General features: G+C 38.1%; 1 protein-coding gene across 2 annotated transcripts in view; it reads left to right on the top strand.

Moving 5' to 3' along the window:
• LOC133520852 (uncharacterized) overlaps positions 1-12665 on the top strand; it is a 108870-nt gene that overhangs the window by 87148 nt on the left and 9057 nt on the right. The window contains exons 3-7 of one of the 2 annotated variants that reach the window (XM_061855537.1): positions 3948-4091; positions 5769-5930; positions 6269-6451; positions 7182-7313; positions 12039-12283. In XM_061855537.1, the coding sequence (XP_061711521.1) occupies positions 3948-4091; positions 5769-5930; positions 6269-6451; positions 7182-7313; positions 12039-12283 (866 nt within the window). The remainder of the gene's footprint in view (positions 1-3947; positions 4092-5768; positions 5931-6268; positions 6452-7181; positions 7314-12038; positions 12284-12665) is intronic. The other variant, XM_061855538.1, reaches the window with a different exon arrangement.

Genomic DNA, 12665 nt, shown 5'->3' on the forward strand with positions numbered 1-12665 from the left:
CTGGAATGACATCCGCTGTGCTGTGCCCTACCACACAGAGCGAGATGACATTCACAATGCCCATACCTCTCTTGTGGACGTAGTTTAAGGACATACCCGGGTCCATCTTATTATAATAAGTAAGTAAGTAATATTTTATTTGTGAAACACAGGTTATAATACAGATGACAGTGAAATGATATAATACTCTGTGATCTACCATATAGGTGTACAAATATTTTTAGTCTTATAGCTAACTTATTATCTAGATAGCTTAGAACCTATTATATATTTACATTATAGCAAATTAAATTTACATTCGGATACATTGAAATTATGTCACATAAAATAAATTAATAGAAAGGATACTTTTGGTCACGGGCAAATTTTTGTCAGATAAAAATTCATTGTAGTAGTATAGTGTTGTAGTCGAGTCAGAATCCATAACACCATAAGACAAACGTTATCAATTATTAAACAGTTCTTATAGAAGAATCTCGATTGAATTCTATAATTAAGACATGTCATAATATAGTGCGCATATAAAAGTCATCTCTCTAAATAAAAACTTTTTGCCAACCAATTTGATTCCTAGGCCAGTATAGAACCATGCCATAATGACTTCTACGACAATGCTTATTGAGTGATGCGTGTCAAGTATCTAGTAGTTAAAGCGACATGGTTCTATAGTGGCCTAGGATTCAAATTGGTTGACTGTACTTTGTCAATAGGTAATTTCGATCCTTCGAAAATATTATACTCTATGATTTCACGAACAAGAGTCGATCCAAGCTAACCCTGTATAGTATTTACAACGACAAAGTGTGGCAACGTCATCATTATGACGTTTATGACACAGCCTCACTTTGTTCTGTTCAAGATGGTACGGATAGCTCAGACGGATTATATGAATAAAATGTGTCAACAATTGTGACACACAATTGGCTACTTGACTGTTTTTTGTAAATAATGTCAAACGATCTTGATTTTCCTGAGGATCAAATGTCTATATAGGACTCATGGCATTTAAGCAACACAAAGGTCAGAAATTAGAGTTAAAGTCTGACGCTCGCAGTCGACGATTGAAACGCCTCTAACAAAATGATAAGGTGATGTGACGTCACATCATATAAGTCTATCCTAAAAGTATGGAAGATCAAGGAAATCGCCATTTTGACCCTGAAATATTGCGTTTATGTGTATAGTTGTCATACAATTTATTTTTCAATAAAATGTAATGAATCGAATGGTACCATTTTCATTTCTATTTTTGAAAGACAAAAAAAAAATTTTTTGAGACTTCAGAGCCTTGTATTTTTTTTATAATCTCACTTTTGTTATATATTAACACAAATTTTGTTATAATATTCAACATGTGGTAAATACCCAATTTTTTTCAACCCTATAAAACCCAGTATCTCAATAGGTAAGTTCCCCAACAATGGCCGTCCCGAGACTCCCGACTAACATCGCAACAAATGGAAACAAAGACAGTGCCAGCCATTAGAGCGAGAAACTTCCAAGGCCCCTTGCAGCTGCAGGAAATTGAAGAATTTCTTTTATAGTGGTTTATTGCATGTGTGTAACGGTTTATTCTTAAAAATAGTTTTTTTGCTCTTTGCTGCCAGAACCCCTAGTGTAAATTTATTCGATAGCGTGACGTGACGTACGCGTTTGTGTTATGTCTCATTTTGTATGGGATTTAGAAACAGCGCGCCAAGCGGAAAGTTGGAAACCCTAAATCCCATACAAAATTAGACTTAACGCAAACGCGTACGTCACGTTACGCTTCTGAATAAATTTACACTAGGGGTACAAGATGGATATGGTTCGTGTGGTAGCGCATCTTGTTGGCAACAATTATACATGTGATTAGTGATTACGAGCGATACAAGCGATCACTGTATGAGCGAGAATCTTAACAGAGCGCCAATTCAATTATTTTACCCACCGTTATTAAAATAACGCTATTTAAAATAACCCGTCCACCGTACTGCCTATCAAAATAGCTGCCAACTTATCTTGGTCTGACTGTATCACAATATTTCGAAGAAACCATGAATAAAAATAATTCAGCAACCAAATTATTCAACGGTTATTTGATTCAAATTTAATTTCCGAAACGTTATCTGCCGGAACCGGTAGTCGATAGAGATTTTAATGGAAGCCGATATGAAAATTGATTTAAAATCGTTCGATACGACAAAGTTTGAGGACTCGGTCGACGTAGATAAATAATTAAGTTAAACGTTCGCACGAGTAAGTATACAAATATATATCAATATATCTACTTACAAATATATTGATATATACAATATCGTCGTATTTCAGTAAGGTAGGGTGGAGTAAGACGAACATGGTGTCTTAAATTGTCCCGGTGATAGTCTTACCCCAATTGATTTTAATATATGATAATTGTTATTTTATTCGTATATTGTAATGCCTTGTACTTTAATTTGACGATCAGTGCGAGATACTAGGTATAAGTGTAATGTAGCTATATTGACCTCTTTTCCGTAATTATATAATAATAATAAATATATAATAATAAAATATTAATTAATTATTTTATTTGACATTGTATAATTATTTCCCAATATTTATTTGACATTGTGATGAATTTATTTTGCTATTGATATTTGATGATTTTTTTCTGTCTTAACATTGTATATAATAAATAGTTGACGATCATACTATAAATTCATATAGATTAGCTTGAAATAATTTATATTGTAATGTGTTAATATTATGAAAGAAATAAATCTAAATCTAAATCCTTACCTTATGTCGAGTCTACAATGATGTTTGCGATATTTACTATATTATAGTTAGGTACCCACTTTTCGATGAAGTAAATGATGTGGAAAGTTACATTTCATTTAACTTTTTCTTTGATATGATAAAAATGGACTATTTTTGATATTAGGTATTTCACTGAAACTTGTAAAATTTCTACCGATTTGCGCCTTTTCAACTTGAATGTCCTATTCGTTTTTTTTTTATCATTTTACCGAGTTTAATGTTGGACTCTACAATCGGTTTCAACCTAATTAACAAGTTAGGTCATTCTACTCTCATTGACCTGGAATCTCATTCCCCTGGCCACACCTATTCGCAAATTCCCAGGAAATTCCGCTTAGTTGTTATGGTGGTAGATGGAACTTGGCACGAGTTACCCGTCACCAAAAATGAGATGTTAATAAAGCGTAATTTTCTGGGAATTTGCGAATATGTTTGACCAGGAGAATGAGATTTTCGTAGAATACAACAATTTTCTAAAATTATGTTTTTTTTTTGGTCATGGACAGAATGGCGCCATAGACAGAAATTAATGAAGCACACAATTTTACGTAGCTCTATGACTCTTGTTTATGGTAAAAGGTTGCGAATGTTTAAAAATTGATGTTATTATGAATTTGTGGTTAACATCTCATTATTATTGCCACGTCTATTATAGGGGTGTTTACTATACGTCTGTGCAATTCAGTGGTGTGTCTGAAGTCCGCAGTCTGGATTGGGTTGACGTGAGGACAAATACGAACCAAACCAAACATAAATCATCTTGTAAAATAGAATACCTCTGTGCCCATCACCAATGCCGTCTTAAACTATGGGGCCCTTGGGAATATAGGGATGTAGGGTCCTTTTGGAAAGTAAAAACCGAACTAAACTAAAATTTTCTACTATGATCTTCTATTTATTATGGGTAGGTAATCAAAAACACTTGTATGAATGTAATGTAGAATGGATGCCCTTATGGTAAAGACGATATTGGCCATCAGTCAGACGTAAACTCTCGAATTCTTTCTTGTGCAATAAATGTATGTATTGAAATCGGTCACTCAAGGTTAAGTCAAAGATCGCTCGACATGTTTCGCTCCATAACCGACCGATAAAAAATGTCCGAGTCTCACGAAAATATTCACTAGGTAATTAAAAATAAATGAATGATATTTTTCCCATTTCAGAAAAGGGCAAGTACCTGGGATCGCCGTGCGAGTTCACATGCAACCCGGCGCTACTCCACGTGTTCTGCGACCCGACGTCAAATTCCTGTCAATGCGATCCCAAGCACCCTGTCAATCTTGGCGTCGCGCGCGGATGCGCTAAAGGTACAGTTGAAAACTTAGAAGGTCTATTAACCCGGCCCCACCTAGAGCTGCTATCAATCCAAAATTCACATCAGAGGGCCCTACCGACAACATCGAAATATTGAAAAATGTTATCTGTCTCTCTAACGGAATGAACATGACATGTACCTAATATTGAATAAATTAAAAATTTAAAAAAAAATGTCCGGTGAAAACAACGGACGTATACACCGGACTACAGCTGTATTATTTGACTCATATCAGGAATCCTGGAGTAGATTAATTAAATTACTTAATTATGCTCTATCTTTATAAACGGATACTTCTAGAAATAATTCTAGTAATATAGCCAAGATGACATTCGTTTATAAACAAACGCCAATCGCAATGAACATCAATAAATAGTGACAGATGAACACAAAAATCACGTGATCATACATTATTTAAGATTCAATTTTTCGTGTTTTGTATACTTTGTCACTTAGGCCTATAAGTATTTTGTTATCTATTGTGATCAAAAAATTAATAGCCTAGCTCCAAGAAAGTCCTACTCCATGTATTTTCTTAGCTTCAGGTAATCGTGCAATATTCATTGACACACTTTGTAGTTTATGAGAAGAGTACAGCATGATATTGGTAATAAACACTTAATGGTCTTTTAATAACCAGAGTAATCAAACTTTGCTACCAAATACCCGTTAATTGACGACCGGTCTGGCTTAGTGGGTAGTGACCCTGCCTATGAAGCCGATGGTCCCGGGTTCAAATCCTGGTAAAGGCATTTATTCGTGTGATGAGCATGGATATCTGTTCCTGAATCATGGGTGTTTTCTATGTATTTAAGTACTTATAAATATGTATTTGCTATATATATATCGTTGTCTAAGTATCTACAACACAAGCCTTATTGAGTTTACCGTGGAACCTAGTCAATTTGTGTAATTATGTCCTAAAATATTTATCTGTTTATTACGTAACCTCTGGTAAATCTTTCGGTAAAATCTTTCCTCCCTGAACTGAACAAACGCATCTCTCGAAGATGTCCACAGCAACCAGTCATGAGCTGTAGTTATATTCAACGGATCTTTACGACTTTAACCAGTCTTTTTTTTTATCTTAAGATAAAACCAGCTTTATTTAAATTTGTAAGTATACAAGAGATTTCCCGTTTGAATGTCGTGAGAAGGTTGGAGTCGTTAGCTAAGAACTCCTTTCAATTGGCATTAGTGTTACTCAACTGTCACTTTCCAAAGTAAGTAGATATAATTCATTAGAAAATTAGGTAAGTGACTTGTTTTATAAAAAAAAACTATGTTATTATTGCGTTTCGGCAAAGACAGATATTGTACCCGCATAAAGAAATCAAAGCTCGGTGTGAAGTCCCCTCCCTCATTCAATGAGAGAGGGTTTGTGTCCAGCAGTAAGACAAATATGAGCTGGAGATTAAAGTAAGTATCGATTTTCTCTAAAAAGACATGAGACTGTACCAATGCCATCTATGTACCTTATACTTTACTGATGATATTCCTTTAGGAGTAGCTAAAAGTCACCGGCAATCGAAAAGTGAATAATGTGTGAAGGTATACTTGTCAATTCGATACAGTAACTTTTCAATCGGCGTTTAAATTGTCTGTGCTGTGCCCTCTTAATGAAATTTAAATATAATAACGCCTACAAATATTTTTTCATTATTTCCAGCAAAAAAGCTCGGCGAGCAATGCTTCTACCGGCAGACGTGTCGCGCCTTCGACCCCCACGCGTCATGCGTCCAGGTCAACCACAACGCGTTCTGCCAGTGCGATCCCGGGTACCACAGTACGACACACAGTCGGCCGACGCAGAGAGTGTTCTGCACTGAAGGTAATCTATCAGTATATGTTCTACGCCTATTACCGCCTACTGTCTCAGAAACGGGACACGCGTTCTGTCAGTGCAATCCCGGTTATCATGGTATGACACACTGTAGGCTGACATAGAGAGTACTGCACTGAAGGAACTTTGTTCTGCACCGAAGGTAAGCTAAGTGAGAAAATTATCTAGCCTAACTACGTGAAAAAACAAAACAAATCTAAGGGACTATCAAAGTCCCACAAAGAGGATATCAACATGCATTTTCTCCCAAGGTTCATACATCCTGACGATCATTCTGTTGGACTTTCATGCGATTAATCAACCGTTTTCAATCTTCTTTTTTGCAGACCTCGTGTTGCTGACAGCGGATATGCCGACGCTGCTCGGCGTAGCGTCGGGCATCTTCGTGCTGGGGGGATTACTGTGCATGGTGTTGCACCTTTACACACGCGCGCGTTACCACCCTGCGCACCTCGCCGACGCGCGGCTCACACCACCGTGTCTCTATTCCCTCAACGACACGCATACCGGTAAATTAATTTTAATATGTACTCTTCTCTTTATGACAACCGAGAGCTAAATAAGCAGACAAACCACTTCATAGAAAGTGTTCTTGAAAACTAATTGCTATGCGGGTGGGATCACTTAACTCTGCAGCTTGCCAATTTAAAAGTTCAGATCTTTACGAACCATAAATACTAGGAAGTGAAAGTGAGCTTTACTTTTTTACTAGGGGTTTAAGAGTGTTCTTCGGAGCATCCCCTTTTGTACAGTTGGCTGGATAAATATAAATGAACCAACTTCTTTATGAGGTCTCAGGCCTCTATCTTAATATCGTCGCTTCTCTCGTCCTTATCGCATCTTAACTCAGCCTTAATACGAGTATCTTAATGTTAAAGTGACATGAGAACTCCTACTTACATTTGGGTAAAATAAAAGTCACGTGCATTAACTTGCAGTAGTATCAGTTAAAGTAATCGTCAGTAATTATACCAACTGAAGTCATAGCAAATTCATGGAATGGGGGCAATGGGAGCCTGTGCTCATAGCCGGTCAAATTGGAACCTCTCCCGGGCCAAGAGTTCGTGGCATTTTGCTTGCTTTGCCACTTTATAGTAACGCAACTATAAAGCTTCAAAAATCACCCCGCAATCCTCACAGGAGCGAAAATCCTGACATGGTAGGGGAATTCCTGACATATGGTAACTTTAAACGGAACTTAATATAAAAGTAGGCTAACGACATTTTGTTTGTTTCCAGGCGGCACCCTAAGCGCGACCCGCGCGTCGTCGCGCGCGTCGTCCCGCTCGGGCGGCACGGGCGCCACGCTGGACTCGGGCTCGTCGCGCCGGGCGTCGCGGCGCGGCGTGCCGGTGTCGGCGTCCCGCGCAGGTGCCGCGCGCACCGCGGCCATCTTGCTAATCTCGCGCCACCTGAAGGCCGTAAGGCGGGACGGCGGCGCGCACGCGCCCAAGTGCGCCGCCAAAGGTGATAACGATGTATGCAGCGCGCCTTCCCATAATGCACGTTCGGTGTGCGGCGGCCGGGTGCGGCCTGGGTGCAACCGGTCTTCAACTTATAGGAGATACTTCTCTAGAAAATTTGGCAATCAAAGAGTAACAGACGATAATAGGAAGCCCTGTCGCGGTCGCCATGTAAGGAGGTAATAAGAGTGAACAAGCAAAACTACCGAATAATGGCCGAATACTTAGGTACTGATTTGGAAAACAATCAAAGCTAGGTCAAGGTTCTCGCTATTCTAACATCGGTCAGTAATCTTTTGCTTCTACAAAGAAATCTACAGGTCAGGAAGTGATAAGCTAGAAGAAAGAACAAAGTGTTACCCCTTAAGTTACTGTACCTGTTTTAGATTCTACGTAATGGAAAAGAGCTTCAAACCTTCAAATTCCGTAACTGTACACTATGCACACGAGGCCCTCCAGCCCTACAATTCCTAAGAGCTTAAGTGCTGACTGTAGTTGAGATGTGTGAACTTTACTTCTTCTTATTTGAAGTGAGATATTATTTTAATAGATGCCCAAAAAAAATTAACTGTGAACAGAACGGATTAACGTACATGTACTTTGGTACATGATTGCCTTGATTGCCAGTTTTCTCCACACTTCAAGCAAAATCAGAATTGCTTTGGCGATCAGTTGTGAACCCACATTTCTAATGGTCAACTAGGTGACTCTCGAATTTCTACGCTCATCTTCATAGCACTGTTAAAGATGCCCTAGTCGTGGAGCATGTTATTGTAAACCAGATCACACCTAAAACTGCTTCTTTACTCTCAGTCCAACTTCCACGAGTAATACGAGTGAATATGTACCTACCACTATCCATCTTTGGTATTCAGACTCATTCATATATGTACTTATTGTAGTCGATGTCTTTCTAGTTCCTGACCCCTTCACCATTAACAGCCGTACCGTGGAGGAACTCAATATTATATGAAGATACACTTTATCTCTGACACCAGATCGAGATACCGTATTTAGAAATAAAAATATTGAAAATTATACTCGAATATTCGAATCAAATTAAAATCCAATCTACTTATTTATTCGGAAAGTTATGTAGCAGCAAAATTAAGCCGTGGCTTTCATTACTCTATTCTAAACAAATCCGATGACAAGAAGACGTAAAGTAAAATCAAGATTAATACACTCTAGTCATAGTAGTTATAGGCATAAACATGAGTCACTCCGAAGTTCAAATCGAGGCAATGACCAATCTATACAGAAGAAAAGAATCAGAGTCTATCATGAATAAACTATTTAAAGTAAGCTGCTTCGTGTTGCTGTGTGCGAAGCATACCTTTTTCTTGAAGCCATTCAGGGCATTTTCCATGTTTTTGATGGGAAAATCTAATAAAGCTAAATCGTTGTTTCGATTTTTAAAATCCGGAGATAGAAATTCGAGAGTCCAGCACCCGTCCGCCGCGAGTGTCGCATGGGACGTCCCGTTAGTTGTTGCGTTGGTGTTAGCGGCGCGAGTCACGACGCACACGATGCTCCAAATATGCCCGTCGAATCAATATTGTTGTCCTTCTCCTTCATGAATATTCTATCATAGCTTTCCTTCTCTCACCAACTCCCAATCAGCCCTTGTCTCTTTCTTTGACTAAAGGCAGCACATACCTGGTGGTTCTCGTCAAAGAAAAGGACGTCTAAAGCCCTAGTTCCTGCTCAGCTCAAGTGCAAATATGATAGACCAACCTCAATAAGGCTCAACGGAGAACCTCCAAAATGTATTGTTTCCTATTCCTCCTTAAAGACCTAATGATGATACTCGAGGTATGATTCTTCATTCCATACTGTCAGAAATGAAACACGACGTTCATAGTAATCCCATTGCATTCTTTAGTTATCCTGGCTGTCCCAAAAATCTGTCTCTTAAGCTGTGTCGTTCTCTTTCTTCAAATAAAGTATATTTACAACTTTAGTTTATTACTTATCCAGTTAAAATTATGAGTACTCAACACTTAATGTTTCATTTCTTCGTTAAGCATACTCCTTGCTTTTGGTGTTTTCCACATCGATCCCCTTCAAGTGACGATGCATTCTCGTTCAAACAGAGGCATCAGCATCCGTTTGACAACTTATAATAGGTAGGACTTAAGTTATTCTAAACAGGTTGTTCTAGGTTTCAAGAATATCCATCTACATCACAAGTGAGTACCTTTAACTATAAGTATATCGATATTATTAATAGTTGTACCTCTGCCATAGCCATATTTTGTACAAAAACTTATGCGGAATGAGTTTTTCTCAATCTTCCTTAAAATACCTATGTATGGTTTTGATGATTTTATGTACGCAGATTTTTTGCCACAATATTTATATCCCTACAGTTATAAAACTTTATGATTATTTTCTTAGGGTACCTTCTCTTAATGGTGGTCTTGCTTTTTTTCTTACTGGAAAGGCAGCCTTAAATAAATAGTTTCCTTCACTGTGTCCTTAGTCGGTAAATTGATCCTTTAATCCTTAATGGCATATTTGGACTCATCAGTGACGAACCAAACGAAGGATCGTACATGTGAGCTTTATTTGTGTGACGCCATGTTTGATGCTTTCTTCGTTAGACATAATGGGGGGCGAAGGCATGTCTTCAGAAATATGGTGTGAGTCGCGACCTGTCGCGCCTTCCCGTGGCGCGAGCAAGATGGCCATGGTCCTTCCTTCTATCTCTTTCTGCCACACTGTTGTATGACACTGCTAATGTATTTCCAACCTAAAGGCTACTTGAATTAGCAAGGTTTGGTGGGTAAACTGCAACTACAGAGTAATTACCCCTATCCTCAACCTCTTCTATTAGGGTATTGGGCATGTGCTAGACGCACTTATCTCATCTGATCTTGCTACCTATGATACATATGCAGTGCCATAAAGAAACGAGGTAAAGTTGACCTTACACGGAAACACATATCTAATCTCGCATTGGCTTAAATACGTAACACCAACAGGCTAAATTCACAGACACGAAGCATAGCATCTTGTTGAAATTGTCTGTGTTCAAAGTCTCTACTTTCCATCCATTGATCTGCCTACATGATAGTAAATCATTTAAGAACTTTTAGAAGTTAGACACAGGCAATTTCAAAGTAGGGAGGGCTAAGGTGAGCTAAGCCTCAGTTTCACACGCACCTCGCTTCATGCTTTATCAGCAATGTAATTATAAGATATGGCTACTTATATGGTACAGTATTCAATAAACCTATCTTTAAGTAATACTCCCAGTCTCCCAAACAAAGCGGATATATCCAATTCCTCAGACCTGACTTGGATATCCCGTCCCAAATGTTCTGATAACAATATTCGCGTTAAATCGCAAAGGCAAGAAAATCAAGGGAAGTCAACTGGCATCCACAAAAACATGACTGGGGCGACATCTCTTCTTCTACTCTCTTCTACTGGGAGGTAAATTATCACTGGGCTTCTAACAATTAATTTTTAACAAGCGGAAACGTCTGCCAAAGATGCTATTATGCTTAGAAAAAATTTGAAAGTAGAAAAATTACTGCCTTGGGTGAAACTTAAACTCACGGCCTCTGGATCGATACTCCAGCGCCCTGCCAACTGAGCCATCAAGAACTCATCCATAGCCAGTAAAATCAACAATCTGACTTCTGACAACTGTGTATCAAATATGCCATATCATAGTTACGCTGCTATACGTATATACTGTTGCATGCTGGCGTTTGGTTGCGATGTTCATGTCACACTGTTGACTACATGTTGTGTTCCACACCTCATAATGTATTTAGAATTGTGCTGTTCAGAGGTACCAAAAAAAAGGAAATAAGATCGAAAGAAGTTTCGGTGGCATTGCCTTCTATTTATCTTATCACGGTTTACTTAAATGAAACTAAGCTACCTACGTGTAGTATTTGACGCATCGCCACAGGGACTTCTCGGTTACAGACTGGGTTAAATCTGCTTAAGCTATAGTCGGTCAAAAAAGTTTGTCAGTAAAAAAAAAGGCTTCATACAATTTTTTATGGGACGATAACCCTTCGCGCCTACATTCTTCAAAGCCACTTTTTCTACTGGCGGAAATGGCTTGACAGACTATATGTATATTACTCAATGTTTTTAATGTTCGAAGAAGTTATAAAATACGTTACTTTGTAGGCTTTGGTCAGAATGGAAACAAAATGTGTAACTGTTTTATACAATTTTGATTTTGACCTGCAAGAATTTGATCAAAGCTGCAAACAATATTTCCATTTTTGTCATCTAAAAATAACACATTAATAAGAAGCTTTTCTGGGCTCGCAAGCTAGAAATTTCATGAAACTGTGATTACATTGTCCGTCTATCCCTGTTAACACTCGGAAAACAATGATATTTTTAACATCTAATATAATTTTATTAATATTTAAGCACATATTTCAAGCCTAATTTCAATTTTAATCAGCGTTATTCATTATCACGAATAAAAATCTTCAGCAGCTTCTCACACTCCGTTGAAAGTTTTGCTCAAGAGAACAAACTTGGCTTTAACATATGTATCTACACATTCAAGCTATGCATCAAACACAGCATCGCATAGCACGCACAGGCTTCATGAATCATATTTCAAAATCTGACTGTCATTTTTATGATACAGGTTCCCGACGTCCAAGTATAAGTTCAGTACAAAGCAGTTCATCCTCAATAAGGAGCTACAGCGCTAAACGTTGGGAGAAGGAGAGAGAACAGAAGGAGAGGCGACAGATGAGCATGCGTCTTGCTCAGTTGCATGACAAAATGAATGCTGGGAGAGAGATACCTAAACATGCGCCTACTCCGTCTCCACGCTCTCCCAACAACTCCACGGATGGACTGCTGCCATCTGTATGTGAAATTAGAGAAGTATGGTTGTTGTTCCTGGTCCTTCCGAATGGTGTCTACTGACTGTCAAACGATATATAACTTTCGCAAATCCTCGTTTTGAGAGACAACCAAAGATAATTTTGCCAAAGTTACCTCAGTTTGACAGAAAAAGTTGATATCATTTTGCCTATTGTTTGTATATACATTTAAGTGTTTGTGTTTGTCATGTGACCACGTTGCCCTTTTCAAACTTCCTAATTCATTTATCGGTCGCATCGCATAAATTTTGACGTCACTTACTAGAAATAACCTAACCTACCCTACCTAATCTTGATTTAAAATGCAATAAAATATTCAATTTATGATAATATTTTTTGGTTACTAATTCATGCCACTAATAACAATATTTTCATTATAATAT

The sequence above is a fragment of the Cydia pomonella genome, chromosome 8 (genome assembly GCF_033807575.1).
Source record: "Cydia pomonella isolate Wapato2018A chromosome 8, ilCydPomo1, whole genome shotgun sequence".
Taxonomy (NCBI): Eukaryota; Metazoa; Arthropoda; class Insecta; order Lepidoptera; family Tortricidae; genus Cydia; species Cydia pomonella.